General features: G+C 41.9%; 1 protein-coding gene across 1 annotated transcript in view; it reads right to left on the reverse strand.

Annotated features, from left to right (window-relative positions):
• The window catches only part of LOC103265684 (hydrocephalus-inducing protein homolog), a gene marked incomplete at its 3' end in the record, with an annotated part of 243165 nt that overhangs the window by 1617 nt on the left and 213550 nt on the right, over nt 1-27998 (reverse strand). Inside the window, exons 60-67 of the mRNA XM_021715156.1 lie at nt 27085-27283; nt 25143-25301; nt 22518-22795; nt 21273-21492; nt 17741-17953; nt 16638-16801; nt 15378-15528; nt 7521-7751 (exon numbers count right to left, since the gene is read on the reverse strand). Of these exons, the coding sequence (XP_021570831.1) occupies nt 7521-7751; nt 15378-15528; nt 16638-16801; nt 17741-17953; nt 21273-21492; nt 22518-22795; nt 25143-25301; nt 27085-27283 (1615 nt within the window). The remainder of the gene's footprint in view (nt 1-7520; nt 7752-15377; nt 15529-16637; nt 16802-17740; nt 17954-21272; nt 21493-22517; nt 22796-25142; nt 25302-27084; nt 27284-27998) is intronic.

Consider the following 27998-nt stretch of genomic DNA (forward strand, 5'->3'; position numbering starts at 1 on the left):
TCAAACCCGCGGGCTCAGACAATCCACTCACCTCAGCCTCCCAAAGGCGCAGGATTACAGCTGAGCCACTGAACCCAGCTTATTTTCTATTTCATATACTTTTGTATAGTTAAAATTTTGTTTTACTAGTAATGAGTATTTAAAAAATAACTAGCTCTTCTTATTGAAAAATATCAGAAATAAAAGAGGATATCACTGAAGTTATAGATGTTTAACAGAAAAGAACATAGTATAAAAATTTAAATGACTTTACCACAATTAAAAAATTAGATAAAATAGACAAATGTATAAACAAATATAACATACAAAAACAGACTCAAGAAGATATAGAAAACCTGCATAGCCCTATAACCATTATAAAATTAATCAATAGTCAAAAAATTTCCCTTAAAGAAATTATAGGATCATAAACTTCACTTATAGGTGATACCAGACAATCAAAGATGAAAGAATTCTAACATTTCACAAATTCTTCCAGAAAAAACAAATGAAGGGAACCTACTTTAACCAGCATAAACTTGATATCAAAATCCAACAAGAGTAATAGGAGAAAGAAAAATTGGATGCCAATCTTCCTCTTGAACACAGATATAAAATGCCTAATATAAAATTGTTTACTGGAACACAGCAATATATAAAAAAGAGAATACTACATGACTAAGTTGGGTTTATTCCATGAATGCAAAGTTGGTTTAATATTAGAAAAATCAACCAATTGGTACATTGACAGATTAAAAGGAGAACAATCATATGAACATCTCAATAGATCTGGAAAAAGCATTTGATAAAACTCACACCCATTCATGGTATTTATCAAAAAGCTTTCAGCAAATTAGGAATAGAAGGGGACATCCTTAATCTGATAAAGTGTATCTATAAGAAATCTAAAACAAATAATATAGCAAATGGTGAAACTCTGAATGCTTTCCTTTCAAGATCAGGAATAAGAGAAAGATACTCTTTATTATTAGTCTATTTGGCATTGTTCTGGATATGCTGTACAGCATTACACAGCATGAAAAAGAAATTAAAGAAAGAGGTTTAGAAAGGAAGAAATAAAATAATTATATACCAGTGATGTGATTGTACATATAGAGAACTCAAGAATCTATAGTAAAATTATTATTATTAATAAGTGAATTTTAGAAGATGATTGGGTATAAAATCAATATACAAAAGTCAATTACATTTCTATATACTTGCAACAAAAAGAAAATGAAATTTTCAAAAGACATAGCATCAAAATATAGCATCAAAATATAGAAATCCTAGAAGTCCAACAAGAGATGGATAAAGTTTCTACATAGAAAACCAAAAGAAATTATTGAGAGAAATTAAAGAAGAAATTAAGTGGATTTGCTCATGGATTAGAAATCTCAGTATTGGGCCAGGCTTAGTGGCTCAGCCTGTAGTCCCAGCACTTTGGGAGGCTGAGGCAAGTGGATTGCCTGAGCTCGTGGGTTTGAGGCCAGCCTGGGCAACTTGGCAAGACCTCGTCTCTACAATAAATAAAAAAAATTAGCCTGTAGTTCTGGCTACTTGGAAGGCTGAGGCGGAAGGATTGCTGGAGCCCAGCAGGTGAATGCTGGGGTGGCCGTGAGTGTGCCACTGCATTCCAGCCTGGATGACAGAGTGAGACTCGAACTCAATACAACAACAACAACAACAAAACAAAAAGAAATCTCAGTATTGTAAAGATCTGAGTTCTCCAACCATACTGTCCATGGAAACTGGACTGGATAAAAAAAAAATTGGTATATATACACAAAGGAATATTACGCAGTCATAAAGGACAAACATATGGACTTCGCAGCAACTTGGATGGATTTAGAGTCTATAATACTCAGTGATCTATCATAGAAACAAAGAACTGAGTACCACATGTTTGCACTCATAAGTGGACCCTGAACATTTACCATAATACTATAAGAGAGGAGTTGGCGGGCAACCCCCTTGAGTCCCCTCCCATTGGAGCTTTTCTGTCCTCCTAATAAATCCTGCTTAAAAAAAAGAAAGGGATTGGCAGTCGTAGGATATTGCCCGGGGTGGGGGATGGGGGCACATAACATCAATAAGAGTACCCATCTCAAGCCAGGCAAACTGGGGACCAAAGGGGGTGCCAATCTTTGCCTGTACTTGTATGCTTAATGCTGAACTGTACCCCACATCTTTAAAATAAAGTATATATTTTAAAAAAAGATCTGAGTTCTCCCTATGATAGATAGGCTCAAGATGACTCCAACAATGCTCACTTCTGGGCATTCATGCACTCATGAAGTCCTTTCTCACACTGTACCAGGGTTGATTTGTGTGAGCACTAGTCTATGGGAGAAGAGATGGCATGAAACTTCAGAGATTAAGTGGCAAGATATTGTGACTTCTACCTTGTGCATTCTTTCTCTTAGATCTCTCACTCCAGGGAAAGTGAGCTGCCATGTTGAAAGCAACTCTAGAGAGAAGCCTACATAGTAAAGAATGAAAGCTTCCAGTCAACAGTCAGGACAGAGCTAAGGTCCTCCCAGAGACTGCATGAGTGAATTTGGAAGCAGATTATCTAGTTCCAGTCATGCCTCAAGATGAGAGTCCTGGCTAACAGCCTGCCCCCAACATCATGGGCAACTCTGAGACAAAACCATACAACCGAGGTGCTGCTCTTGGATCCTGATCTTCAGAAGCAGATAGTAAATGTTTGTTGTTTTGAGTTGCTAAGTTTTGAGTAATACTTAGAATATATAGTAGCCTGGATCAACAGGCTACTATATATTCTTCTTTTTTAATACATATTTTTCATTTTCTTTCTTTATTTTTTGAGTCGGAGTCTTACTCTGTTGCTCAGGCAGGAATGTAGTGGCATGCTCACGGCCACCACAGCCTCGACCTGCTGGGTTCAGGTGATCCTTCCGCCTCAACCTTCTGAGTAGCTGGAACCACAGATGCGCACCACCATGCCCAGCTAATTTAAAAAAAATTTTTATTTTATTTTATTGTAGAGACAAGGTCTCACCAAGTTGCCCAGTCTGGTCTCAAACCCCTGGACTCAGGCAATCCTCTCACCTCCCAAAGTTCTGGGATTACAGGTGTGAGCCAGCATGCCCAGCACTGTATAGTCTTAAAATAAACTATAGATTCAATGTCATCCCAGTCAAAATCCCAACATATTTTCTTCCTTCCTTCCTCCCTCCCTCTCTCCCTCCCTCTCTTTCTTTCTTTAAGAACTTGACAAGCTGATTTCAAAATTTATATGAAAATGCAAAGGGCCAAGAATAGCCAATAAGTAAAAAGTAACTCCTAAAATCCCAAAATATGAGTGGGCAAGGTCAAACTATTAACAGCTATGAGATAGGTGTGGTTTCAGCCACTGTATGGAAAAAAGTAGAAGGAAGGCAAAGGAGCGTCAGCCCTGAGAGCCAGAGAACCCAGAAATCACTTCTGAATTGAGGGATCCCACTCAACCTGGAAAACCTGACAGGACAATTTGACAATAGTAGCCTAAGCTGGAAGGGTGATTTCAGGCTCCATTTATTGTTAATTGCAAACGGTTGCCATAAGATTGGATGAGGTGGGACAGTGTAGGTCATTTGAATATTTAAAGCCAAGTGACAGAAACTTCTCTCTGAGACAAAGCTCTGACCCTAGAGAAATCTGTGAAAGTAGAATCTATTTAATCCTAACAGACCCTAAGGGTAAAGGAAAGATAAAGCTTAGATGAAAGTATGGATAAGAATACAAATCTTAAAAGTATCAGGCTGAGCCGGGCTCGGTGGATCAGCCTGTAATCCCGCGCCTTTGGGAGGCTGAGGTGAGTGGATTGCCTGAGCCCATGGGTTCGAGACCCGCCTGGGCAGCGAGACCTCATCTCTACAATAAATCAAAAAATCAGCCGAGTGTGGTAGCCTGTAATTCCGGCTACTTGGAAGGCTGAGGTGGAAGGATCGCCGGAGCCCAGCAGGTCGAGGCTGTGGTGGCCGGGAGCGGCCACTGCACTTCAGTCTGGGCGACAGAGTGAGACTCCAACTCAAAAAAAAAAAAAAACAACCAAAAAAACAAAAAAGAAAACAAGATAAAAAAATTGACCTTCCATACAACTCCACAATCCCTCTATTGGGAATATACCCGGAAGAACTCAAATCACTCTATGAAAAAGATATCTGCACACCTATGTTTATCACAGCATTGTTCATAATAGCAAGAACATGGAACCAATTGTGCTGCCCATCAAAAGAGGACTGGATAAAAAAATGTGGTACATATACACAATGAAATATTACACAGCCATAAAGAAGGACAAAATCATGAATTTCATCGCAACCTGGATGGACTTAGAATCTATAATACTGAATGATGTATCACAGAACAAAGAACTGAGTATCACATTCTCACTCTTAAGAGGACCTTGAACAGTTATCATAATGTAAGAAAAGGATTGACAGTAGTAGGAAACTGCCGGGGGTTGGGGGTTGGGATTGGCAGTAGTAGGAATCTGCCAGGGGTGGGGGTGGGGCTCACTTCATCAACAAGGGTATCTGCATAATAAACATTCATATACCTAACTCTGAATTGTATCCCACATCTTTAAAATAAAAAATTAAATTAAAAATCACAATAATAATAAAAATTATTACAAATAAAAAAGAAATGAAAAAGGGACATCACAAAAGGTAATAATATATTAACCTTATACAAATTTTATCTATCTATCTATCTATCCATCTATCTAGCTAGCTAGCTAGTTTTGCTCTGTTGCCCATAATCACAGCTCACATAGACTTGAACTCCTGGCCTCAAGTGATCCTCCTACCTCTGCCTCCCAAGTAGCTGGGACTACAGGCATGTGCTACCATGCCAAGCTAAGTTTTTGATTTGTTGTAGAGAAGAGGTCTCACTATTTTGCCCAGGCTGGTCTTGAACTCTTGGGCTCAATCTTCCAGGCTCAGCCTCTCAAAGTGCTGGGATTACAGGCATGAGCACCATGCCTGATCAACACTAATACTTAGAATATTGCAGTCCTTAAATTTGGCCCAAATAAACTCTCTACTTACATGAAAAAAATCAAATCAAAGAATGAAATGAACATGCTCTTATTATAGACTCAAGAAGAAACATAAAATCTAAGTAATTTAATAATCTATAAAAGGAATTAAATAGTAGTAGACAAAAGTAGTAAGCAGTCTCCCCCTTTCCCCTTGCACTCCTTGGCCACACAAACCCACTAAGCCTATGGTGGCTTCATCTGTGAGTTCAAGAAAGACATACTATCTTTCTCTTTTTCTTTCTTTTTTGAGTTGGAGTCTCACTGTCACCCAGGCTGGAGTGCAATGGCACGTTTCTGGCTACCACAGCTTTGACCTGCTGGGCTTAGACCACCCTTCTGCCTCAGCTTTCCAAGTAGGTGGAACTACAGGCACAGACCACCATGCCCAGCTAATTTTTTTTGATATATTGTATTGTAGAAATGAGATTTTGCCAAGTTGTCCAGGCTGGTCTTGAACCCTTGGCTCAGGCAATCCTCTTGCCTCAGCCTCCCAAAGTGCTGAGATTATAGGTGTGGCAGTAATTTCAATCTTCTATAATTCCCACTTTTTTGTAGAGACAGGGTCTTACTCTGTCATCCAGGCTGGAGTGCAGTGGCACAATCATAGTTCACTGCAGCCTTGAACTCCTAGGCTCAAGTGATCCTCCCACCCCTGTCTCCCAAGTAGCTGGGGCTAGAGGCATGCTCCGTGACACCCAGCTTATTTTTTAAATTTTTAATTTTTGTAGAGAGAGGGTCTTGCTATGTTACCTAGGTTCATTTCCAAGTTCTGGCCTCAAGTGATCCTCCCACTTTGGCCTCCCAAAACACTCAGATTACAGGTGTGAGCCACCACATCTGGCCTTTAAACTCATTCAGAGAATCCAGAAAGTGAGAAAATGTCTAACTCCTTTTCTATGGCTTACCAAACGTTGATATTCAAGCTGGACTAAGCACAAGAAAATCACATTGTGGCCCAATTTCACTCATGGACACAAATCTCCTACACAAAATATTACCCAACTGAAATCAATCTGTTTGTAATAAGGGAAGTTAAGACCACAAGGAGTTATCAATTTTTCCAGTTTATCAGATTAATAAACCTTAAAAAATCTGACAATATCAAGGATTGGTGAAGACATGTAACGTCAGGAACTCTCATCACTGATGGGCAATTATCTACTAAAGTTAAAGGTATGCACATTCTGTGTATGACCAGTGGTTCTACATATAGGCTTATGGTGTAGAAAATATATACTCCTGTACATTAGGAGGAAACACATATGATAACATCCATGGCAGCATTTTTCAGGACAGCCAGACATTGAAACCAACACAAATGTCTGACCACAGTAGAATGGGTATCTAAATTATGGTACAGTCGCACAATGAGATATTCTACAGCAGCAAAGGTGAACGAACCTCAGTTGCACACAACAACATGGATGGCAGTCACAATCACAATATTGAGCCAATGAAAGAAGACATTAAAGAATATATGTAGTGTGATTCCTTTTACGTAAGCTAAAAAACAGGCAAATCTAAACTATATTGCTCAAAAGTAAAATAATGATTATCACAGAATAAGGACAGTGGTAATTTTTGGGAGGGAGAGAGGGAGCGTGTTGTGATGGGGAGGGGCACATGGCTGAAGGAGTCTCCTAGGAGTGGTGGCAATTTTATAATCCTTGGCCTGGGCATTGGGTACACAGATATTTATTTCATAATTATTTGTTTAAAACATACATGTTTTAATACATTATAGGTGTATATATATGTATGTATATGTGTTTTAAATATCTTCTGTATAGATTTCATAGTTCATATGAAAATTATTAATATAAAAATAAAATAAAGGGCAAGGAGACCCTTTCTGAAGAACAACATGGATTCTAGATTCTGAAGGTGAAGGAAGTCTACTAGGGCTGGAGTAAGGGAAGCAAGCGAGGGGGGCTGGAGTTGGAGAAACAGATGGGATTTTGATGGAATCTGGACATTGAGAGACTAGAGTGCTAAACTGAGAAAAGAATCAAAGGAAAGTTCATTTTCCTACCAGTTCATAATTCCAGGTCATTTCCCCCCACAACTGCTGTCAAGGTTTCTTCTGCAACCTTCCTGAAGTAGTCTATGCATAAACGAGCATACATATAAGTGTGTATGCGTGTGTGGCAAATTGATACGCTATTATGTACCTTGCTTTCCTTTTCACTATACATATTCTGTGCTGTTTTTAAAATGAGCAATAAACAAGAAAAATACTGTTAGCTTGAATGAGGCAAACAAATAATAGAGGAAGTCCATTTAACCGGTTTAAACCAAAGCTATGTACCCCTAGTTGCTGTGAAGACTTCAGCAACAAAGAAAGGAATGTGAAGGTGATCATCCCCTGCCTTCCAGACCACCACCAGGGCTGGCCCACCCTCAGAGAACAGAGAAGGTGGACCCATGGCCTTATGGGCAGAAGTCTCTTTCACAGCTCTCAGGGAGCCCCCAGTAGCCAGGGCCATACCTCGGAGTTGGCGGGCACCACAAACTGGGAGGGCAAGGTGATGTCAGGTAACCTGCATTCCGTGGAGAAGGTCACTGGGTATGGCAAGGGGTTCTCCACCTTGATGGAGGCTGACGCACTCTGCCGGACTGGGCTCACCATCTCGATGGTCTTGATGATGCCAGAAGGGATGACCCTGAAACTCACCGTGTAGTATAAGAACTCATTGGTCACCTCATTTCGGAAGATCACCTGCATTTACAGGAAGAGAGGGAGGTAGAAGGGCAGAGTAGGGGTCAGCCTAAGGTCCTCTGTACATTTTCAGAGCCTCCGTTTCTTTGTGAGCATTGCCTCCATACATGAAGCAGGGTTACCAGGTCAACACGGCCCTCCCAGCCTATCTGGATCCCCACTAGTCCACCTTTCTCCTTAAGTATTATGGTTTGGCTCCTACCGGGTGAGAGATTATTAAATAGCCTGGGCTTGCTTTGGAAGGCTATAGAAGGACTGTTCAATGCCAGTGGGGATTGCTGGCCAGCCCTGGAGACGACTGAGACCTCTCTCTAGAGGTTCAAGTTGGAGTGGGCTTTCCTCCTATTCCTGTTGCTACTGGAATAGTGTAATAACAAAAGGAACAATGATAGTGTCTAACACTTAATAACTGATTACTGTATGTCAGGCACTAGAAATTCATAAAATTTGTAGGCAACTTTATTATGCTGCTTCACCTTTTCTTAAAAAAAAAAAAAAAAGATGAGGGAATAAGGCTTAGCAATGGCAAGTATCTTTCCCAAGGTCTCATGCAAAGAAATGTCAGAACCAGGATTTGAGCCCAGGCTGGACTAACTCCAGAACTCACACGCTTGTAACCACACGCTATACTGTCTCCTCAACCCTGCAACTGACTCGTTGATATGCTGGTCACTTTTTAAAGTTCTTTCCCTGGTTACTGACAACGTGGTACGCTTTCTCATGTGCTTATTGGTCATTCACATAGCTATTCTTGTGACACAGAATCTATTAATTCTTTTGCCCTTTTTAATACACTAGGCTGTTTATCTTATTATTAGGTGGTGATAGTTCTTTATATAGTCTGGTTTTTTTCTTTCAACCTCTTTGTGTCTTTAAAGTGCTTCTGACACTCCCTGTCTTTTAATTGGAGTGTTTAGTCTTTTACATTTATAGTAATTATTTATACTTAGGTTTAGGTTGAAGTCTGCTTTCTTGCTAGTTATTTTCCATTTGTCCTTTTTAGCTTTCATTTTTCTGTGTCTACTTTCCTACCTTCTTTTAGATTAATATGTAATCTTTTGGAATATAGCTTATGTCCTCTCATAGTTTCTTAGCTACATTTTAAAATAATTTTTAGTGGTTGCTCTAGTGCTAACAATGAATCCTTAGCTTATCAACGATTTTTTTTTTTTTGAGTTGGAGTCTCACTCAGTCGCCCAGACTGGAGTGCAGTGGCCGCTCCCGGCCACCGCAGCCTCGCCTGCTGGGCTATGGCGATCCTTCTGCCTCAGCCTTCCGAGTAACTGGATTTACAGGCGCGCACTACCACGCCCGGCCGATTTTTTGATTTATTGTAGAGATGAGGTCTCGCTGCCCAGGCGGGTCTCGAACCTGTGGGCTCAGGCAATTCACTCACCTCAGCCTCCCAAAGGCGCGGGATTACAGGCTGAGCCACCGAGCCCGGCTCAACGATTTTTAAATGTCACTATTTTATCACTTCCCACTTTACAGTGGAGGCTTCATGCTTCCTGTCTCATACTTCCCACCTCACAAATATAAGAATAATCTTAATTATGATTTCATTTGCCTCTCCATTCCATCTTTTGTTGTTTTACACACACACACACACACACACACACACACACACACACACACACACACACACTATTGTTTTTTTTTGAGATAGGGTCTCACTTTGTTGCCTGGGCTGAAGTGCATGGCATGATCCTAGCTTACTGCAGCCTCGACCTCTTCCTCTTCTAGGGCCTCCCTATTCCCTGAGATACAACAATATTGAAATCAGGTCAATTGATAATCTCTAAGTGTTCAAGTAAAAGGAAAAAAATCATACACCTCTCACTTTCAATAAAAAGCCATAAGTGATTAAGCTTATTGAGGAAGGCACATCTGCCTCAGTTTCCCAAGTAGCTAGGACTACAGATGCGTGCAATTGTGCCTGGCTCTCTCTCTCTTTTTTTTTTTTTTTTTTGTAGAGATGAGGTCTCACTATTTGCCCAAGCTAGTCTTGAACTTCTAGGCTCAAGCAATTCCTCATCTTGGGTTCCCAAAGTGCTAGAATTACAGGTATGAGTCACCACACCAAACCTATTGTTATATCTTTTTTTTTTTTTTTGAGTTGGAGTCTCACTCCGTCGCCCAGGCTGGAGGGCAGTGGCACGCTCCCGGCACCGCAGCCTCGACCTGCTGGGCTCCGATAATCCTTCTGCCTCATCCTTCCGAGTAGCTGGAACTGCAGGCGCGCGCTACCACATCCAGCTAATTTTTTGATTTATTGTAGAGATGAGGTCTCGCCAAGTTGCCCAGGCGGGTCTCGAACCCGCAGACTCAGGCAATCCACTCACCTCAGCCTCCCAAAGGTGCAGGATTACAGGCTGAGCCACCGAGCCCGGCTATATCTTTTACTTCTAAATACATAAGAACATCCATGTTCGAATGTTATTATATTTGTTATAAACTGTCAGTTGTCTTTTAAGAATTCCAAGAACAAATCAAAATATACATATTTACCTACTTATTTATCATTTCTAGTGCCCTTTTTTCCTTCTTGCAGGCCCAATTTTCCATCTGGTGTCATTCCCCTCAGACTGAAGAATATCTATTAGCATGTTGTGTGGTAATGGAAATCTGCTGACAATGAATTCTCCCATGCTTGTTTATCTGAAAATGTCTATTTCACTCTCAATTTTAAAGGATATTTTCAATGGATAAGGAATTCTACAAGGGGTGACCCCCCCCAAAAATTGGAATTATCTTTTGGAGGGCAGAACCCTTGCAACACACTCAGGATTTGTTCCTTTGTATCAAACGGTCAACCAAAGTCTTTATCTGGAAGTTTTGAGAAGGTTGCATCATGATTTGCAAAAGAAACACCCCAAGTTGTGGCAAACAGGTGACTTTCTTCAGTTATAACAACACATCTGCTCACACCGTGCTGAGTGTAGAGCAGTTTTTGACCAAAACCGGCACGACTCCCATGCCCCACCTTCCCTATTCACCTGATCTCATCCCAGGTGACTTTTTTGTTTGTTTCCCTGGATGAAAAAAGTCCTCAGAGGGAAACATTTTGCCATTGCGGAAGACATGAAACAAAAAAGCGACAGAAGTAATAAAAAGGCATTCAAAAACTGAGCAGTAGAGAAAGCATCTTGATAGGTGTATTGCATGAAATGGAGAGTACTTTGAAGTAATGAAGCTTACAACATGTAAGTGTAAATACACAATTTTTAACAAATAAATTTCATTTTGGGGGGATTACCCCTTTGTAGGTTGATAGCTTTCTTTTTTTTTTTTTAATTTGAGTTGGAGTCGCACTCTGTCACCCAGACTGGAGTGCAGTGGCTGCTCCCGGCCACTGCAGCCTCGACCTGCTGGGCTCCGGCGATCCTTCCGCCTCAGCCTTCTGAGTAGCTAGAACTACAGGTGCGCGCTACCACGCCTGGCTAATTTTTGATTTTTAGTAGAGATGAGGTCTCACCAAGTTGCCCAGGTGGGTCTCGAACCCGCGGGATCAGGGTTGATGGTTTTCTTTTACTACTTTACAGATAGCTTCCATTATGTCCAAAGAGAAGCTAGTGGTCATTCTTACTGTTGTCCCTCTGTATATAATGTGGCTTTTTTCCTCTGACTGCTTTAAGTTTTTTCTTTATCTTTGTTTTTCAACAGCTTGAAAATGATACCATGAGGTGCATGGACATTCTTTGTATTTATCCTAGTTTCTTGGATCAGTAAGTAGTTTTTTAAAAAATCAAATCAGGAAAATTTCAATAATTATTTTTTCAAATACAGGTATACCTCAATTTATTGTGCTTCACTTTATTGTGTGTTACAGTTATTGTGTTTTTTTGTTTTTTGAGTTGGAGTCTCACTCTCTCGCCCAGACTGGAGTGCAGTGGCTGCTCCCGGCCACCGCAGCCTCACCTGCTGGGCTCCGGCGATCCTTCCGCCTCAGCCTTCCAAGTAGCCGGAATTACAGGCATGTGCTACCATGCCCGGCTGATTTTTTGATTTATTGTAGAGATGAGGTCTCGCTGCCCAGGCGGGTCTCGAACCCGCGGGCTCAGGCAATCCACTCACCTCACCCTCCCAAAGGCGTGGGATTACAGGCTGAGCCACCGAGCCCGGTGGTATAGTGTTTTTTACAAATTGAAGGCTTGTGGCAATCCTGAACAAATGCAAGTCTATTAACATCTCTTTCCAACAGCATGTGTTCTGTGTCTCTGTGTCACATTTTAGTAATTCTTGTGATATTTCAAAATGTTTAATTATTTTTACATCTGTTATGGTGATCTGTGGTCACTGATCTTGAATGTTACTATTGCAGTTGTTTTGGGGTACCATGCACCATTCCCAAATAAGATGGCGAACTTCAGTAAATGTTGTATGTGTTCTTATTGCTCCACCAACTGGCCATTCCCTGATCTCTCTTCCTCTTCTAGGCCCTCCCTATTCCCCGAGATACAGCAATATTGAAATCAGGACAATTGGTAATCTCTAAGTGATCAAGTAAAAGAAAAAAATCATACACCTCTCACTTTCAATAAAAAAACCAGAAATGATTAAGCTTATTGAGAAAGGCACATCAAAAAAATGAGATAGGCAGAAAGCTAGTTCTCTTGCATCAAACAGTTAATCAAGTTGTGAATGCAAAAGAAAAGTTCCTGAAGGAAATTAAAAGTGCTGATGTGAAGAAAGTTTTAGTGATCTGGATAGAAGATCAAAGCAGCCACAACATTCCCTAAGCCAAAGCCTAATCCTGAACAAGGACCTAAGTCTCTTCAATTCTATGAAGGCTGAAGAAAAGAGGAAGCTGTAGAAGTATGAAGCTAGCAAAGGCTGGTTCATGAAGTGAAATGAAAGAAGCTGTCTCTTTAACATAAAAGTAAAGTAGCAAGTTCTATGTGAAAGTGGTAGCAAGTTATGCAGATATGATAATTAATAAAAGTGGATACACAAAAAAACAGATGTTTAGCTCAATGTAGATAAAACCTTCTATCGGAAGGAGAGGCCATCTAGGACTTTCACAGCTAGAGAGGAGACCTCAATGCTTGGCTTCAAAGCTTCAAAGGACAGGCTTACTCTTCTATTAAGGGCTAATGCAACCAGTGACTTTCAGATGAAGCCAATGCTCATTGACCATTTCAAAAATCCTAGGACCTTCAAGAATTATGTTAAATCTAGTCTGCCTGTACTTTATAATTGGAACAACAAAGCCTAGATGGCAGCACATCTGCTTACAGCATGGTTTTACTGAATGTTTTAAGCCCAGTGTTTAGACCTACTACTCAGAAAAAAAGATTCCTTTTGAAATATTACTTCTCATTGACAATGTACCTGATCGTCCAAGAGCTCTGATGGAAATGTACAGGAGATGAATGTTGTTTTCATGCCTGCTAACACAGCATCCATTCTGCAACCCATGGATCAAGGAGTCACTTCAACTTTCAAGTCTTAGTATTTAAGAAATACATTTCATAATGCTATAGCTGCCATAGATAGTGATTCCTCTGTTGAATCTGGGCCAAGCAAATTGAAGACCTTATGGAAAGGAGTCACCATTCTAGATGCTATTAAGAACATTTGTGTTCCATGGGAGGGGGTCAAAATATCAACATTAGTAGAAGTTTGGAAGAAGTTGATTTCAATCCTCATAGAGAACTTTGAGGGGTTCAAGACTTAAGTAGAGGCAGTAACTAAATGTGGTAGAAATAGTAAGATAACTAGAATTAGAAGTGGGGCTTGAGGATGTGACTGAATTGCTGCAATTTCATAATCAAACAAACAAATGAGGAGTCATTTCTTATGGATGAATAAAGAAAGTGGTTTCTTCAGATGGAATCTACTCATGGTGAAGAGGCGATGAACATTGCTGAAATGACAACAAAAGATTTAGAATATTGCATAAACTTAGTTGATAAAGCACTGGCAGGGTTTGAGAAGACTGACTCCAATTTTGGAAGAAGTTCTACTATGGGTAAAATGCTATCAGATAGCATCACATGCTACAGAGAAATCTTTCTTAAAAGGAAGAATTGTCAATGTGGCAAGCTTCGTTGTCTTATCTGTCTGTGAATGCTGATCTGATTAGATGTGATTAGAGCAGCCTACCTCAGTTATTATAGGGGAGGAGATCACACGCTGTAGGGTGTCTTGCCAGTATCTCTTCTGTGTGTGTGTGTTCTTAGATACTTTTTTTTCACTTTAAAATATTTCCCTTTGTGATTTCATCCCCTTTATAGCTTCAAATACTATCTATAAATGAATCATTTCCAAATATTATCTTCAACCCTGACCTCTCCTGTGAGCTAAGATGCATACATGCTCCTTATCTTCAAAGCACTTATCTCATTTTGAAATTATATGAAGGGGACCCCCCAAAACAGAATTTATTTATAAACAATTGTGTATTTATTCTTACATGTTTAAGCTTCAGTCACCTTCAAAGTACTCTCCATTTGATGCAATACACCTATTGAGATGCTATTTCCACTGCTCAAGACAGTTTTTGAACTCGCCAACTTTGATGCCCCTTAGTTCTTCTGCCTTTTTTGTTTCACTTCTTCCACATTGGCAAAATGTTTCCCTTTGAGGACATTTTTCTTTCTTTCTTTCTTTTTTTATCCTTTTATTTATTTATTTATTTCTGTGAGTTGGAGTCTCACTCTGTTGCCCAGACTGGAGTGCAGTGGCTGCTCCCGGCCACCACAGCCTCGACCTTGGGCTCTGGCGATCCTTCCGCCTCAGCCTTCCAAGTAGCTGGAATTACAGGCGTGCGCTACCACGCCCAGCTAATTTTTGATTTATTGTAGATATGCGGTCCCACCAGTTGCCCAGGCGGGTCACGAACGCTCAGGCTCAGGCAATCCACTCACCTCAGCCTCCCAAGGCGCGGGATTACAGGCTGAGCCACCGAGCCCGGCCTGAGGACTTTTTTCATCCGGGAAAACAAAACAAAACCAAAGTTGCCTGGGGTTAGACCACGTGAACTGGGAGGGTAGAGCATGGGGTCATGCCACTTTTGGTAAAATACTGCTGAACACTCAGCATCGTGTGGGCAGATGTACTTGCAAATCACCCATCATGAAATAGGCAAACACACTGAAATAATCTAAAAAAAAAAATTAACTGAAAACAAACACAGTATCTCAAAATACTAGCTAGTACACTGATGCTGATGGGTTCCTAGAATATTTACCTATTAGGAAAATACTGTACTACAAGGGACCTGCCTACCAAAAAAAAAATTCTGTTTTTTTGGGGTCCCCTTGTGCATGCACAGTACAATGATTTTCCACCAGACTGTGTGCTCCATGAAAACAGAAAGGGGTCCCCTCGTGCATGCACAGTGCAATGACTTTCCACCAGACTGTGTGTTCCATGAAAACAGAAACTATGCCTATTTTTGGTCATTGTTGTGTTACCAACACAATATTTTACATGGCATTGACGCTCAGTAAATACAGTACTTGTTGAGCCAATGAATGAATTACGGAAAGAGCTCAAGTGTGAAAGACCCTGTGGTGTCTTAGAGCAGTGACTGTGGGAAGTTATCTTTACTTCCTAATACCAGGATCAACCTTAGGGTCAAACTTCCAGAGTTCCAAGGTGGTGCCTTTGACATGTAGATACCTTTGCAATGTACATTCCCTCTTTGTGGGAAAAGAAGTTCAGCTTGTAGTCTTTCTTGGAGCCAGACAGTACATCAATGTAATCAAGGCCCTTTATGGTGACGCTTAGGTCTGGCTTCTCTGGTTTCAGTATTTCCACAATGACCCGGAATCTGTGGCAGCAAAGGAAAATAGGAAGAGAGGAGAGAGAAAATGAGATGATTTATCTAAAGGAAAGAAGGAAAAGTGCTATCTGTACCCTCGATTTCGGGGAAAGCACATGAGCCAAGGTTCCAGTCTTCACTCTCTCAGTAATAATAACAGTAACTACCATTGGTTGACCACCTATTATGTGCTGGGTACTGAGTGAGCGTCCTAAATGTCTTACAGGCATTTAATCCTTATGATATCTGTAGGAGGTACATAACACTGTCATCTTCATTTCACAAATGTGGAAATAGAGGCCAAGAGAGGGAACATAACATACTCAGATAACATGAGTAGTTACTGGCAGAAACGAAATTCAAACTTAGGTCTGGGCCTTTATCCACTGTGCTAAGCAGGTGGCCTTCAGCACAGTGCACCTGTCTCCCAGTTTTGGTTCCTTCTCTATAAAAGAAGGTGACCGGGCTGGTTGGCATTGAGCTCTTCTTGTGCTTGCATCCCACTCTGCTCTTATTGCAAGTATAAGATTCAAGGGACTTTCTTCTCTGGCCAGCGGTTCAGGTGATAAGACAGAGTACTCAGTAATAACAGTGATGATTATCACTATGATAATAACAGCATTTAACATTTATTGAACACTTATTTTGTGCCAGGTACTGTTCTAGGAGATTTACAAGTAATAGCACTGAACAGAAGAATCTCTCCAGAGGCGTAGAGTAAAGAAAGTGCCATGACATTCTTTGTCTCTGATGCCATGAGCCCTCCAATGTCCTCTAGAGTGGGGGTCTCCAGCCCCTGGGCTCTGGACCAGTACTGGCCCAGTCCATAGCTTGTTAGGAACCAGTCCATACATTCTCATCAGAGTGTGAACGCTATTGTGAATTGCACATTCAAAGAATCTAGATTGTGTGCTTCTTATGAGAATCTAGTGCCTGATGATCCCTCCCAACAACTTCCTCTCCATTTGTGGAAAAATTATCTTCCACAAAACCAGTCTCTGATGCCAAGAAGGTTGTGGGGAGCTGCCCTAGAGACCCTTAGCCAAGGAAGGACCAGGCTAGATGATGAAAGTCCTCCCTCCATCTCCCTACCTAGACCTCTTGTCCTTCTCCCTCACCTCTGGGGCTTGTTCAGCCAGTTGGTGATTGGCAGGAGCTCAGTATAAGGTGTCTTACATGGTACTTCACGGTAGATATTGGCTACAGCTTTTGGGAGCTCAGAATTCCCATGTAGAGCATACAGCCAGCCAGTCCCATCTGGGAGGGGGAAGAAGAGGGTGCCCTAAGGAGAAGAAGAATTGTGATCAGAATGACAGAGAGGGTCCTTTATAAGGTACCTATGAAGCATGGTGGAGACATAGAATTAATAGAGGCTCTGTAAATAAATATAACACTTTTGGAAAGCAGCTTGGCAATATGTTTCAAGAGTTATAAAAAAGTGTTCATGTGTATTTGAACTAGGAGTCTCACCTGAGAGAATTTACTGAAGGAAAATCCCTCCAAAGGAAATAAAGTTACATGTATACATATTAAAGCCACTTATAATGTTGATGAAAATTTGTGGATACAACAAAGAATGTTAAACTATGGAACTTCAATGACATATTAGTTATTAAAAATGGTTATCACAATGACTGTAGAGTTAAATAGAGAAGTACTATGCTATACTGTAAAGGGAAAACCAGCAGAATGCAAATTGGGTATGCTATGGTGACAGTTATGGCTATATCTGACTAAGGATTGATTGTGGAGGTAGAAAAAAGGTTCATTTTTTTTTTTGTAGAGTGGGAGATTATGGCTGCTTTTCTTGTTTTGAATTTTATCACAGCTACCGTGATGCAATTTATACGATTAAGCTAAACATTAATTGCTTCTCACTTGACCTGTACTCCATTTTAGAGCTGAGCGCTTGGCTCTAAAAGAGTATACTATGGGGGCAATAACTTTGGGAGGTTTTCTGTCCTCTCAATAATCTTGCTTTCAAAAATAAAATAAAATAAAAAGTGAACTGCACATTCAAGGGATCTATGCATGAAAACATACAGACAAAAAAGGAAGCCAAAGCTTCATAATCTGCATGATTCTTCCTTGCTCTGATATAATCTGGGTACTCCCCACCCTTATCCTAATATTCTCTGAGCTTACAAACTGTCTTGCAACCTTGTTCACACAGCTCCTCCTTCAATTATGCCAGGAAACTGGTGGGGAGGCCTCAGCTTACCTGGTGTTTGCGGTTCTCCAAGTTCATGGTGCGGGGTCTATAGGTGATCTCATAGGGCTTATTTTGCTGATGGGCCTCCAGGGTGATGAATTCGGGGCCCTCCCAGTGCTCGCCCTCAATGATGGGGTGCAGATTCCAGGTCTGATTGGTGCGGTTCGACAGCAGGATGGTCTGTGTGTGCTTGGAGCGCACCTGGCAGGTGAAATTCACCACCTGAAAGATAGCAGGCACCTCATCTTCGATGGCACTTCACCCTGAAGTGCCTTCAGGAATCAGAGGTACAGAATGCTTGCCAGGGAAGACTGACTTTAACAGCGCTTCCCATCATGAGTTTCAGTGGGTCATTTTCTTTTTCTTTCATTCAACACATACTGATTGGGAACCCTCTCTGTGCCAGGGAGTATTTTGGTGGTGAAGATACAGCAAAGGACAAGATAGCAAAATTCTCTGCTCTCAAAGAGCTTACATTCTGGTAGGGAGAGACAGATAATAAACAAACCAGTAGGTAGAATATAGAGTATGTAGGATAGAAATAAGTGCTAGGGAGAAAAACAAAGCAGAGTCAGGGTACAAGGGATGCCAGATTGGGGAGTGGGTTTGAAATTTTAAATAGGGTGATCAGGAAAAGCCTCACTGAGCATATGTGTTTGATTACAGATCAAGAAGTATCTGCCGATCCCACCCTTGTGCTCGAGGGAGAGAGGAAGCGGGGAGAGAGGTAGGTGGCAACACACTGGGTACCTGGTCCATTATCGGGGGAGAGAAATTCAGTTAGAAGCCCAAACTTCACCTGCATGCAACCTACTTATGTAGTAAATCCCCACCTGTACCCTACAACTCAAAAAGAAAATAAAAAGACGGAGAAGGATGAAGTCAGCAGAGACCTAGGGAAGAGCCTTCCAAGCAGAGGAAACTTCAACTGCAAGTTCCTGATTTTGACAAATGGCAAGCAGTCCTTGTGGCAAGTGTGAAGTGAGTGAGGAGGAGATAAAGTATCAGTGAACAGCATGTAGGGCCTTGGAGTTATGGTACAGTCTTTTCTTTTCCTTTTATTGAAATAGGAGGATTTAGAAGAATTTTGAGTAGAGGAGTGACCTTATCTGATCTACACTCCAACAGCATTGCTCCAGATGCTTGGAGGTAACAGAGGAAGAGAGAACAATTAGAAGGCACTTGCAATAGACCAGGTGGGAAAGGGCAGTGACTTGGGTGGCACTGGTAGCAATGGGGATGGTGTAAAGTGTGTATATTCCCATTGTTCCTTGAAGGGCCAATATAATTTACTCTTGTATGGAAACTTAGTTGTAAGTGGAAGAAGATTCAAGAAAATTAGCCAAATTTTTAGCCTGAGCAATCAGAAGGATGAAGATGCCATTTACTGAGGTAAGGTGAACTGTGGGAAGAGCAGATTTGGGGGAAGGATCAGGAACTCATTTTTGTTCATGCTGAATTTGAGCTGCCTACCAGTCAAGTAGAAAGTAGAATTTACAAACCTGGAGTTCAAGGAAAAAGTCTAGGCTGTAAATAAAGATTTGGGAGTTGTCAGTATAGCAAGGCCTTTTCTTTCTTTCTTTTTTCTCTCTGTCACCTATTTGTCCCAGAGCAATACATATGTTTTTTAAAGTCCAAGAAACTGGATGAGACCAACGAGAAGTGAGAGTATTCTGAAAAAAGTAGGAATCTGGGGTCTAATTCCTGATTGGCACACTTCAATGTTAAGGCTCAGGAGAGAAAATACAAAGGCACAGCCAGTGAGGTAGGAGAAAACCAAGGAGAGGGTGGTATCCTGGAGCCAAGTGAAGGAGGTGTTTGATGGGGGAAAACCTAGTTTATAGTGTCAAAATGCTCTCTACAGGTCAAGTAAGATGAAGGCTGAGAACCGGCTATTGGATTCAGCAATGTGGACAGTATGGTATGGGCATAAATATAGTCAAATAGATCAATGGACAAGAAAATAGAGTTCAGCAATAGATCCACACATATATGATCAACTGATTTCTGACAAGGTGCAAAGGCAATTCAGCAGAGAAAAGATAGTCTTTTCAACAAATGGTGCTGGGACAATTGAATATTCATATACAACATTTTTTGGCCCATATCTTGCACTATAAAAAAAGTAACTCTAAATAAACTGAAGACCTAAACATAAAGCTTGAGTTCAGAATATATAAAGAGCTCTCAAATCTTTAATAAGAGAACAAACAGCCTAATTAAAAATAGAATATCATGTGTGTCTGTAGTTCCAGCTACTTGGAAGGCTGAGGCGGAAGGATCGCCTGTGCCCAGCAGGTCAAGGCTGCGGTGGCCAGAAGCGTGCCACTGTCCTCCAGTCTGGGTGACAGAGTGAGACTCCAACTCAAAAAAAAAAAAAAAAAAAATAGAATATATGAACAGACACCTCAACAAAGAAGATCTATGGCTGGCAAATAAGTACCTGAAAAGATGCTCAATATCATTATTCATTAGGGAAATACAAATTAAGGACCTCAACGAGATACTTTTACATACATATTAGAATGGCCAAAATTTAAAAAACTGACCATATCAAGTGTTGACAAGGATGCGGACAAGTAGAAATGTCAGACGTTGCTGATGGAAATGTAAAAAGACATATTCACTTTGGAAAACAGTTTGACAGTTTCTTTAAAAGTAAACATACACCTTCCATGTAACCCAACCATTTCACAACTAGTCATTACACAAGAGAAATGAAGGCATATGTTCATGCTGAGACTTATACATACAGGTTCAGAGCATATTGTACAGTTCCATTCATATAACATTCCTTTTTGTTTTTTTTTTTTTGAGTTGGAGTCTCACTCTGTCGCCCAGACTGGAGTGCAGTGGCCGCTCCCGTCCACCACAGCCTCGAACTGCTGGGCTCCGGCAATCCTTCCGCCTCAGCCCTCCAAGTAGCCAGAATTATAGGCACGCGCTACCACGCCGGGCTGATTTTTTGATTTATTGTAGAGATGAGGTCTCGCTGCCCAGGCGGGTCTCAAACGGGTCTCAAACCCGCGGGCTCAGGCAATCCACTTACCTCAGCCTCCCAAAGGTGCAGGATTACAGGCTGAGCCACAGAGCCCGGCTCATATAACATTCTTAAAATAAAATTCTAGAGAGGGAGATTGAGTGTCATTTCCACCATAAGCATTGTTGCCAGATAACACAGTGGACAGCACTATTAGGTTTCCAGGAATGAGGCTAGCAGAGAGTTAACCCAAGGCCATTTAAAAAAAACCACAGAAAAGAGGAAAGGTGTTAACTCTTTACTTATAGAGCTTGGAATGTGATCTAGCCAGGGAAGTTAACGCAGGCTTCCTAGAGAATGTACTGCTTGAATTGAGAGTTAAAGGATGAGCAGGAGTTAATGAAATGAATAGAGAAGAAAGAATATTCCAGTAATTGGAATAGCAAATTCATAGGCCTTGTGGACAGATGGGGCAGGTCTGAATATATGAAAGAGCCCTGGTTGAGTTCACCCGTGGACTCACTCCTGCCGCTGGCCCATCACTGGGCAGTGCCTACTCACCTCTTTTATTGCAGGTGGTCCCACACAGACTCCAGACAGGGTCAGGCTCAGAGGCTTCCCTCCCTGGATGAAGCAGGGCAGATTTTTATAGAGACTCTCCTTTCCCACCTCGGTGGGACGGTAGGTCACTTCAAAAGCAACATCCATGCCTGCGGTGATATATCCTTCTTCTGGATTGATGGAGAAATGAGGCTCAATTTTTTTGACATCCCATTTAAACCTTTCCAAGACAAAAGAAGACAAGAAAGGGAGTTTACTAATATTGTGAGAGTGCCCTCAATGCTACTGAGAAAAAAAGACTGTGTCTGGTCTTTTAGCTATGACGTTCATCTTCCTTGTTTATTCTCTAGGACAGAGGAGGAGGCAGATCGGCTAGACACAGCAGAAGCATTAGAGAATGTGGGCCAAGGTCATTCCCTGGGTAAATGGATCTGGGTAAGCTCCCTCTCAGGGCTGAGCCATGGGTGGGAAGCGGCTGCCTCTTAATATCCATGAGTGACATATCAGGAAATACATACATGAACATGTATACACATGTGTGTCCAAGGTCACACAGCTGAGAAGTGGCTGGGCTAGGACTGAGACCTTCCCAAACTGAAGTCTGTGTGAAGGGTGACCTTTTGGGGGGTGCAGTGTACAGCCTGTACTACTATGTCAGCATGGCTCAGTGGCAAGAGAGAAGAGCCTGGAAAAAAGAGCTGCCATAGATATATCTGGGTTTCAGACCCATATTTTCCACTCCCTAGTTGTGTGATCTTGGGCAAGTCACCTCACATCTTTGGGGCTTAACTTCATCTGTAAAATGGGGATGGTATATGCCTTCCTTAGAGAGTCCTCGGGTAATTAAATGGAATATTACGTGTAAAGATGCTCAGCATCACATCTGCACATAGTAAATTGTTCCTACATGTGTGATTTTGGAAAAGTTACTCGATTTCTTAGTACCTTAGTTCAATGGCCTATGAAAGAATGGATCAGTAGTAGTACTGGTCTCATAGAGTTTTCATGCCAAGGCATCTAACAGGAACTGAGCAAATGATCTCTATCATCCTAATTTTAGTAATCATGGCACCCTCACCCTAGTGAGGTCACTGCTGTCACATCTTGAGGGAAGCAAGGGGATGGAGAAGGGAGGGGACAGAAACAAAAAGTGGCTGCACTTGCAAAAATGGCATCTAGTCCAGAGAAAATCCAGTGACAGAGGTCTCTGCTGTATCCTCTAGGTGGGAGGCACCACTCTCCTACCTGGCACCCAGGTCGCCTGTGTTCAACATGAGGATACGACGCATGGCTTGTGTCTGATACACCACAGGTCCAAAGGTAAGATGCTCTTGATCCAGGGAGATCTCCAGGGCCTGGCAGCAGCCACTGAGGAGGAAGAGGGGGCGCAGAAGTCCCATGCATTCCATGAATACTTCCTCAGAGAAGGGGGGGATACGTTTCTTCGGGGCAAAGATGACTTCCAGTTTACAGACTTCTTTGGGCTTCAGTGTGATGTTTTGGAAGGGTGTCAGGGTGATGACCTGTATGAAAAGACACTGGACTTAGCAGCTGAGGGTGGGAAGCTCCTGAAGCCTCGATTCTCTGAGGTCTTGCTGCTGGGACTGGAATGGGTCAGATCTCATTTCTGCTCTCTTAGTAGCTGTGTAAGCTTGGCAAGTTACTTAAACTTCCTGTGACTTACTCTGTGGTGAAGATGAGGAGAATCTATATAAAATGTGTGGCACATAATAAACATTCAATAAATGTCAATTCCCTTTCCTAACTCATTTGGATATTTCATTCTTTCTTCCTTCTCCTTGGTAGAGGAAATAGCAACAGATTTGGCTATACCAAATCTCCTAGAATAGAAAATATTCAGAGTTCTGTTGTTTCTCAAAGAGTGTCCCCTGCATCAAATTTCTCTGTGTGATCGTTAAAATACAGATTTTTGGGTCCTGCTGCAGGCCTGGAACCTGCATTTTCAAAAGTTCCCTAGGTGACTCATGTATTCTTTTTTTTTTTTTTTTTTTGAGTTGGAGTCTCACTCTGTCACCCAGACTGGAGTGCAATGGCTGCTCCCGGTCACCACAGTCTCGAACTGCTGGACTCCGGCGATACTTCTGCCTCAGCCTTCCAAGTAGCTGGAACCACAGGTGCGTGCTACCACACCTGGCTAATTTTTGATTTATTGTAGAGATGAGGTCTCGTCAAGTTGCCCAGGCAGGTCTCGAACCTGTGGGCTTAGGCAATCCACTCACCTCGGCCTCCCAAAGTGCTGGGATTACAGGCTGGGCCACTGAGCCCGGCCGTGACTCATGTATTCTAAAGTTGAGAACCACTGCACAGATTTGTATGACTTTCTTTTTCCCTTTAGTTCTGGCAAAGATCATATCCAAATCAGCTTTAAGGAAAACAACTCCCTTTTCATCCTTGAGTTCCCCTTGGTACAGTGTACTGAGCAGTCACCAACAAGTGGACCATGGCAAAAGGGAGTGTGATAATGGGCTGAGGAGCTGCAATAAGGAAGTAATCTTGGAATTTTTTCAAATATGATGATGTCAGAAACCAGCCTAGGGTGCAGGTACCAGCACAGGGTACTCCTGGAAGCTTTAGTCTGACTACCTCTTTAGAGTAAGATTTGGTATGGCAAACTGTTAGGGTTCCTGACACGCTGGAACCAAGGACTTTAATTTGGAATAGTGAGGAAAGGGAAGCAACAAGTCTTCTCTCCTTGTCTGGATGGAAAGTTGGGCAGCATGGGGCCCTGGAATGAGATGTTCATTGGGTCCCTTGCCTTGGTAGGCCTCTCACAGCCAATTTTTCTGTCCCCTGAGATGCCCAAATGGTCCACAGTGCTCCTTTCACACTGAATCCCATCTAGTTTTCCAAAAGCACCAACCTTTTTGAGCATGTATACCTTTGTCCACTGGGAATGCCTGTCTGCCTAGAGACACCTCTTTACCCCATGAAATTCAGCACAGGGCCCTCTCTATTGTGAGGCATTCTTTAACCACCAAGCCCTCCTCTGAGCAGCTTGCTGTCAACTCACATCCTGTGTCTGCAGTTTCTATGTCTTTCTGGGATTGTTTATGTGTCTGTGATCCCCAAAGACTGTGAATGCCACCAAATCAAGGTCTATGTCATATTCACCTTTATATTTCCAGCATCTAGCATGTTTATTGAGTAAATATAAGAATGAACTGCATGAAGAATGAACTGCATTGAGTAAATATAAGAATGAACTGCATGAAGAAGGAAATGGATGCAGTCTACCCTTGGAATAAAATGCATTTGGTCTATTTTCAAGGGCCACCCAAATACTGATGTCTGTAAGATGAGTAGCTGGCAGCCAGGACTGGGAGCTTCTGTGTCCAGGGAACTTGAGGAAGTGGACTTAGCAATGAGCATGTTTTTCTCTCATTGCTGGTAGGCATGTAAAGTGGGACAACGCTTTCAGGGGGAGACTGGTCATGTGCATTGAAACATACTTTCCCTTTTGACCCAACAAGCCCACTTCTAGGAATGTATCTTAAGCATAGAGTCACAGATGCACAAAAATGTTTAGCTCTAGGGAAATTACAATGTTGTTTATCACACAAAATTTAGAAATACCTAAATTGAACATAAATAGAGAACTGGCCCATTCACATGATGGATGTGTAAATAAACAAATGACATTGGATAAAAATGAAATGAAAATGATAAAACATTATCCCCATACTGTTTTTGGGAAAATGACCAGAGATAGTAGATAGAAAGCTCTTAGAATGGCCTGACATGTTATAGGTGCATAAGAAATGTGCACTGCAGTGATGCTAGCATGGTCATCATTTCATCCTTATTATCAGGAAGCACAAAGAGGCCACTAGGAGTCCCCCAGTCACCAACCTTGGGCTCCTGGAGTTCTGGAACTGAGAACAGAACGGACTGGCTAAATGTGAGCTGGGTGAGGCTGCTGTTCATGATGGAAACTGTTTTTTTCACAACCTGTCCTGGAAGGGTGGCTCCTAACTTCACAATCCTATTGGCTGGATCTAGGACTGAAATCTGTGGGACAAGAAAGGGAATAGAAGGAAGCATTCGTTAGTTAACAGGAAAAGTAAACATTATGATACATCTACTCTGGTGAGGCAAGGGTTTCAGTGGCCTAACTTCTTCATATGGGATGGACATTCACCTACTCTACAAATATTTATGTGCATAAAATGCCCACTAAACTGCTCATCGCACAATTACATAATGAGTGGGTTAAAAGATCAAGTCACCTCGAGAGCACATTCCAGGAGGCTAAAACTAGACTGGGGCACTTAAGGAGACATTTCTGAAGATGGCATGAAGCTGAAGAAGGGTATGATCCAGTTAGTTTTAGTTAGGGTAGATGTGGCATGGAGGAACATGCTAAAAGCAGAAGACAACCAGTGGCCAAGCCCTGAGTCAAAGGGAGTGGTCCAGTCAAGGACTGTGGCTGGGAGCTAGGACCAGAGAAGATGAGTTTAGAGAGGTGGTCAGGTCTTATGAGGTCAGGTCTTACAAGGTCTTGTTGAACAGACAGGGGGCAATTTGAGCTATATTCAAGGAGAAATGGGAAGTCAGTGAAGGATAAAATGTGTTCCTGGGAGTGCTCTGGCTTGCTCCTCTGTGGAGAATGAACTAGAAGAGGGCAAGAGAGAAAGCATGAGGAGTGAGAAATGATGGTGGTCTGAACTGGAATGGTGGCAGCAGAGGAAAAGAGAAGTAGATATGCTTGCAAGTGCTCAGCTAAGGTGCTGATCAAAATGGTAGCCCGAATTAGGTAAAGGCCAGGCTGAGCTTTGCATTCCAGGACGGTACTGACCTACAATGAGCAGCACTCACCTGGTTGGATCACTAAACAGCACCTTTCCCCACAACAATCTTTAAATCTATCCCACATGTTTCCATTTTGCTTAAAAAGGCAAGAGAGTCTCCCCTACCAGCCATGAGCTCTTGGAGGCCCAAGAGCAAGTTTAAGTCACTGCTGGATCTACCCAAAGTACCCAACACACAAGGGGCACTGAATGAAAGAATGAATAAGCAAATGAATGAATCAATAACATCAGAAGAGACCCTGTCTCTGGCACACCAGTTGACAATGTCCTGTTGCTCCCATGGCTTAATGGGAAGGCTGCCAGGAATACACTCCTCTCATTTTCCCTTGGTTGCTGAAATACTCCATGTATTCTTGAGAGTCTTGGAAAGTTTTAAATCTTCCAAACCCTTCTATTAAAATACAAATACTCCTACCATAAAATCACCTTAAATGTTTACCAGACACTAGGAAGAAAGAAGTGAGCAGAAGGATATGAGTAATCCCTTCCTACCAGACAGAGCTCTGTGTAGAAGGAATGCTCTCAACCAAATAAAATCTTGCCTAGAGAATGTTAATCAATGGAGAGTTAAGAAATAAAGTTCTATAACGGAGATGCCTGTGTGTGTACACTGCTTAACAATGTTATCTATTAGACCTGAAAAAAAATGGTCCTAATGCAGGAAGAAAAGGATATGCTTGGAGTACTGTATTGGATAGTCTTAAATTTCTCCAAGAAGTTTGTTTCTCTAGTGCCTGCGATTACCTGAATCTTTTGATGCAGTGAAGTTTGGTAGTGAATAAGATCTATAATTCCATGAGTCTGATCTGACAATTCACCCCTTTGTATTATTAGGCACATCCTCTCAGTGGGACTGACTGACCTCCCACAGAACAGTTTGGTGGCAGAGACATAGAGGGGGAGGAAGGATGTTTGGGATCAGGGGAGCAAAGGAGGCTGGGAAGGAGGGTACCAAGCTTGAGGGCTTCCAAATTGTCTCTTACCTTCATTTCAGTACCCTTCCCTTTGATTTCAACTATTTGCTGCGAGAGCCCATTGATTTCGAAGGGGATGAGTTCTCGATAGCTGATACTTTCTCGAGGATAAAAGATGATTGGAATTTCCAGTGTCTTTCCTGGCTTTACCTCATCAACGTGGAAGTTCACTTCAAGGTGGGTGGTGTTGGTGTACAGACAGTCTATGCTGGAGAAAATAAAGAGAAAGGTGTGTAAGCTCCGAGAAGGCTGGCCTGAGGTGTGGATGCTGTCCCCTTGTCTCTCTGAGCTGAGTGCTGGTGGATTTCCTGCCCTGCTGTCCTAGAGCCATGGAAGTCATCTGAGAGCCGCAAGGCAGTTCAACAAGAGTCCAGCCCACGCTCTCCTATGTACAGCCAAGTTACCCCAAATCACATCCTGAGATCCTAGCAGACCAGGGCCTCAAACTCAAAGGCTCATGGTACTTTACCCATTGATCTTTGTTCTAGTCATTCTCTATTTCTTGATAATGCATCTCATGGTTTTGTACCATGAAGGTTTTTTACCCTCTCATAAGAAGGAAGTGCTTCTAGAAGTAATTTGACAGCAAAACACAGTAGAGGGGAATATGTGTTCTGGAGTCAGACAGATAGGAGTTTGGATCCAGACTCTACTAACTAGCCATATGACCTTGGAAAAGTTACTTGGCCCATTTGGGTCTCTGTTTCCTTATCTGCAAAATGAGGGAGGTGATATCTATTTCATAGGGTTGTTGTGAGTATTAAGTGGGATAAAGTGACTAGAGCAGTCATTAAATATGGCACAGGGAAAATATTCCACAAAAGTGATCTTTTATTATTATTACTAATTGCTCAACTAGAAGGGATCTTTTTTTTTTTTTTTTTGAGTTGGAGTCTCACTCTGTCACCCAGACTGGAGTGCGG

Source organism: Carlito syrichta, unplaced genomic scaffold (assembly GCF_000164805.1).
Source record: "Carlito syrichta isolate Samal-C Ts95f unplaced genomic scaffold, Tarsius_syrichta-2.0.1 Scaffold306751, whole genome shotgun sequence".
In the NCBI taxonomy this organism is placed as follows: Eukaryota; Metazoa; Chordata; class Mammalia; order Primates; family Tarsiidae; genus Carlito; species Carlito syrichta.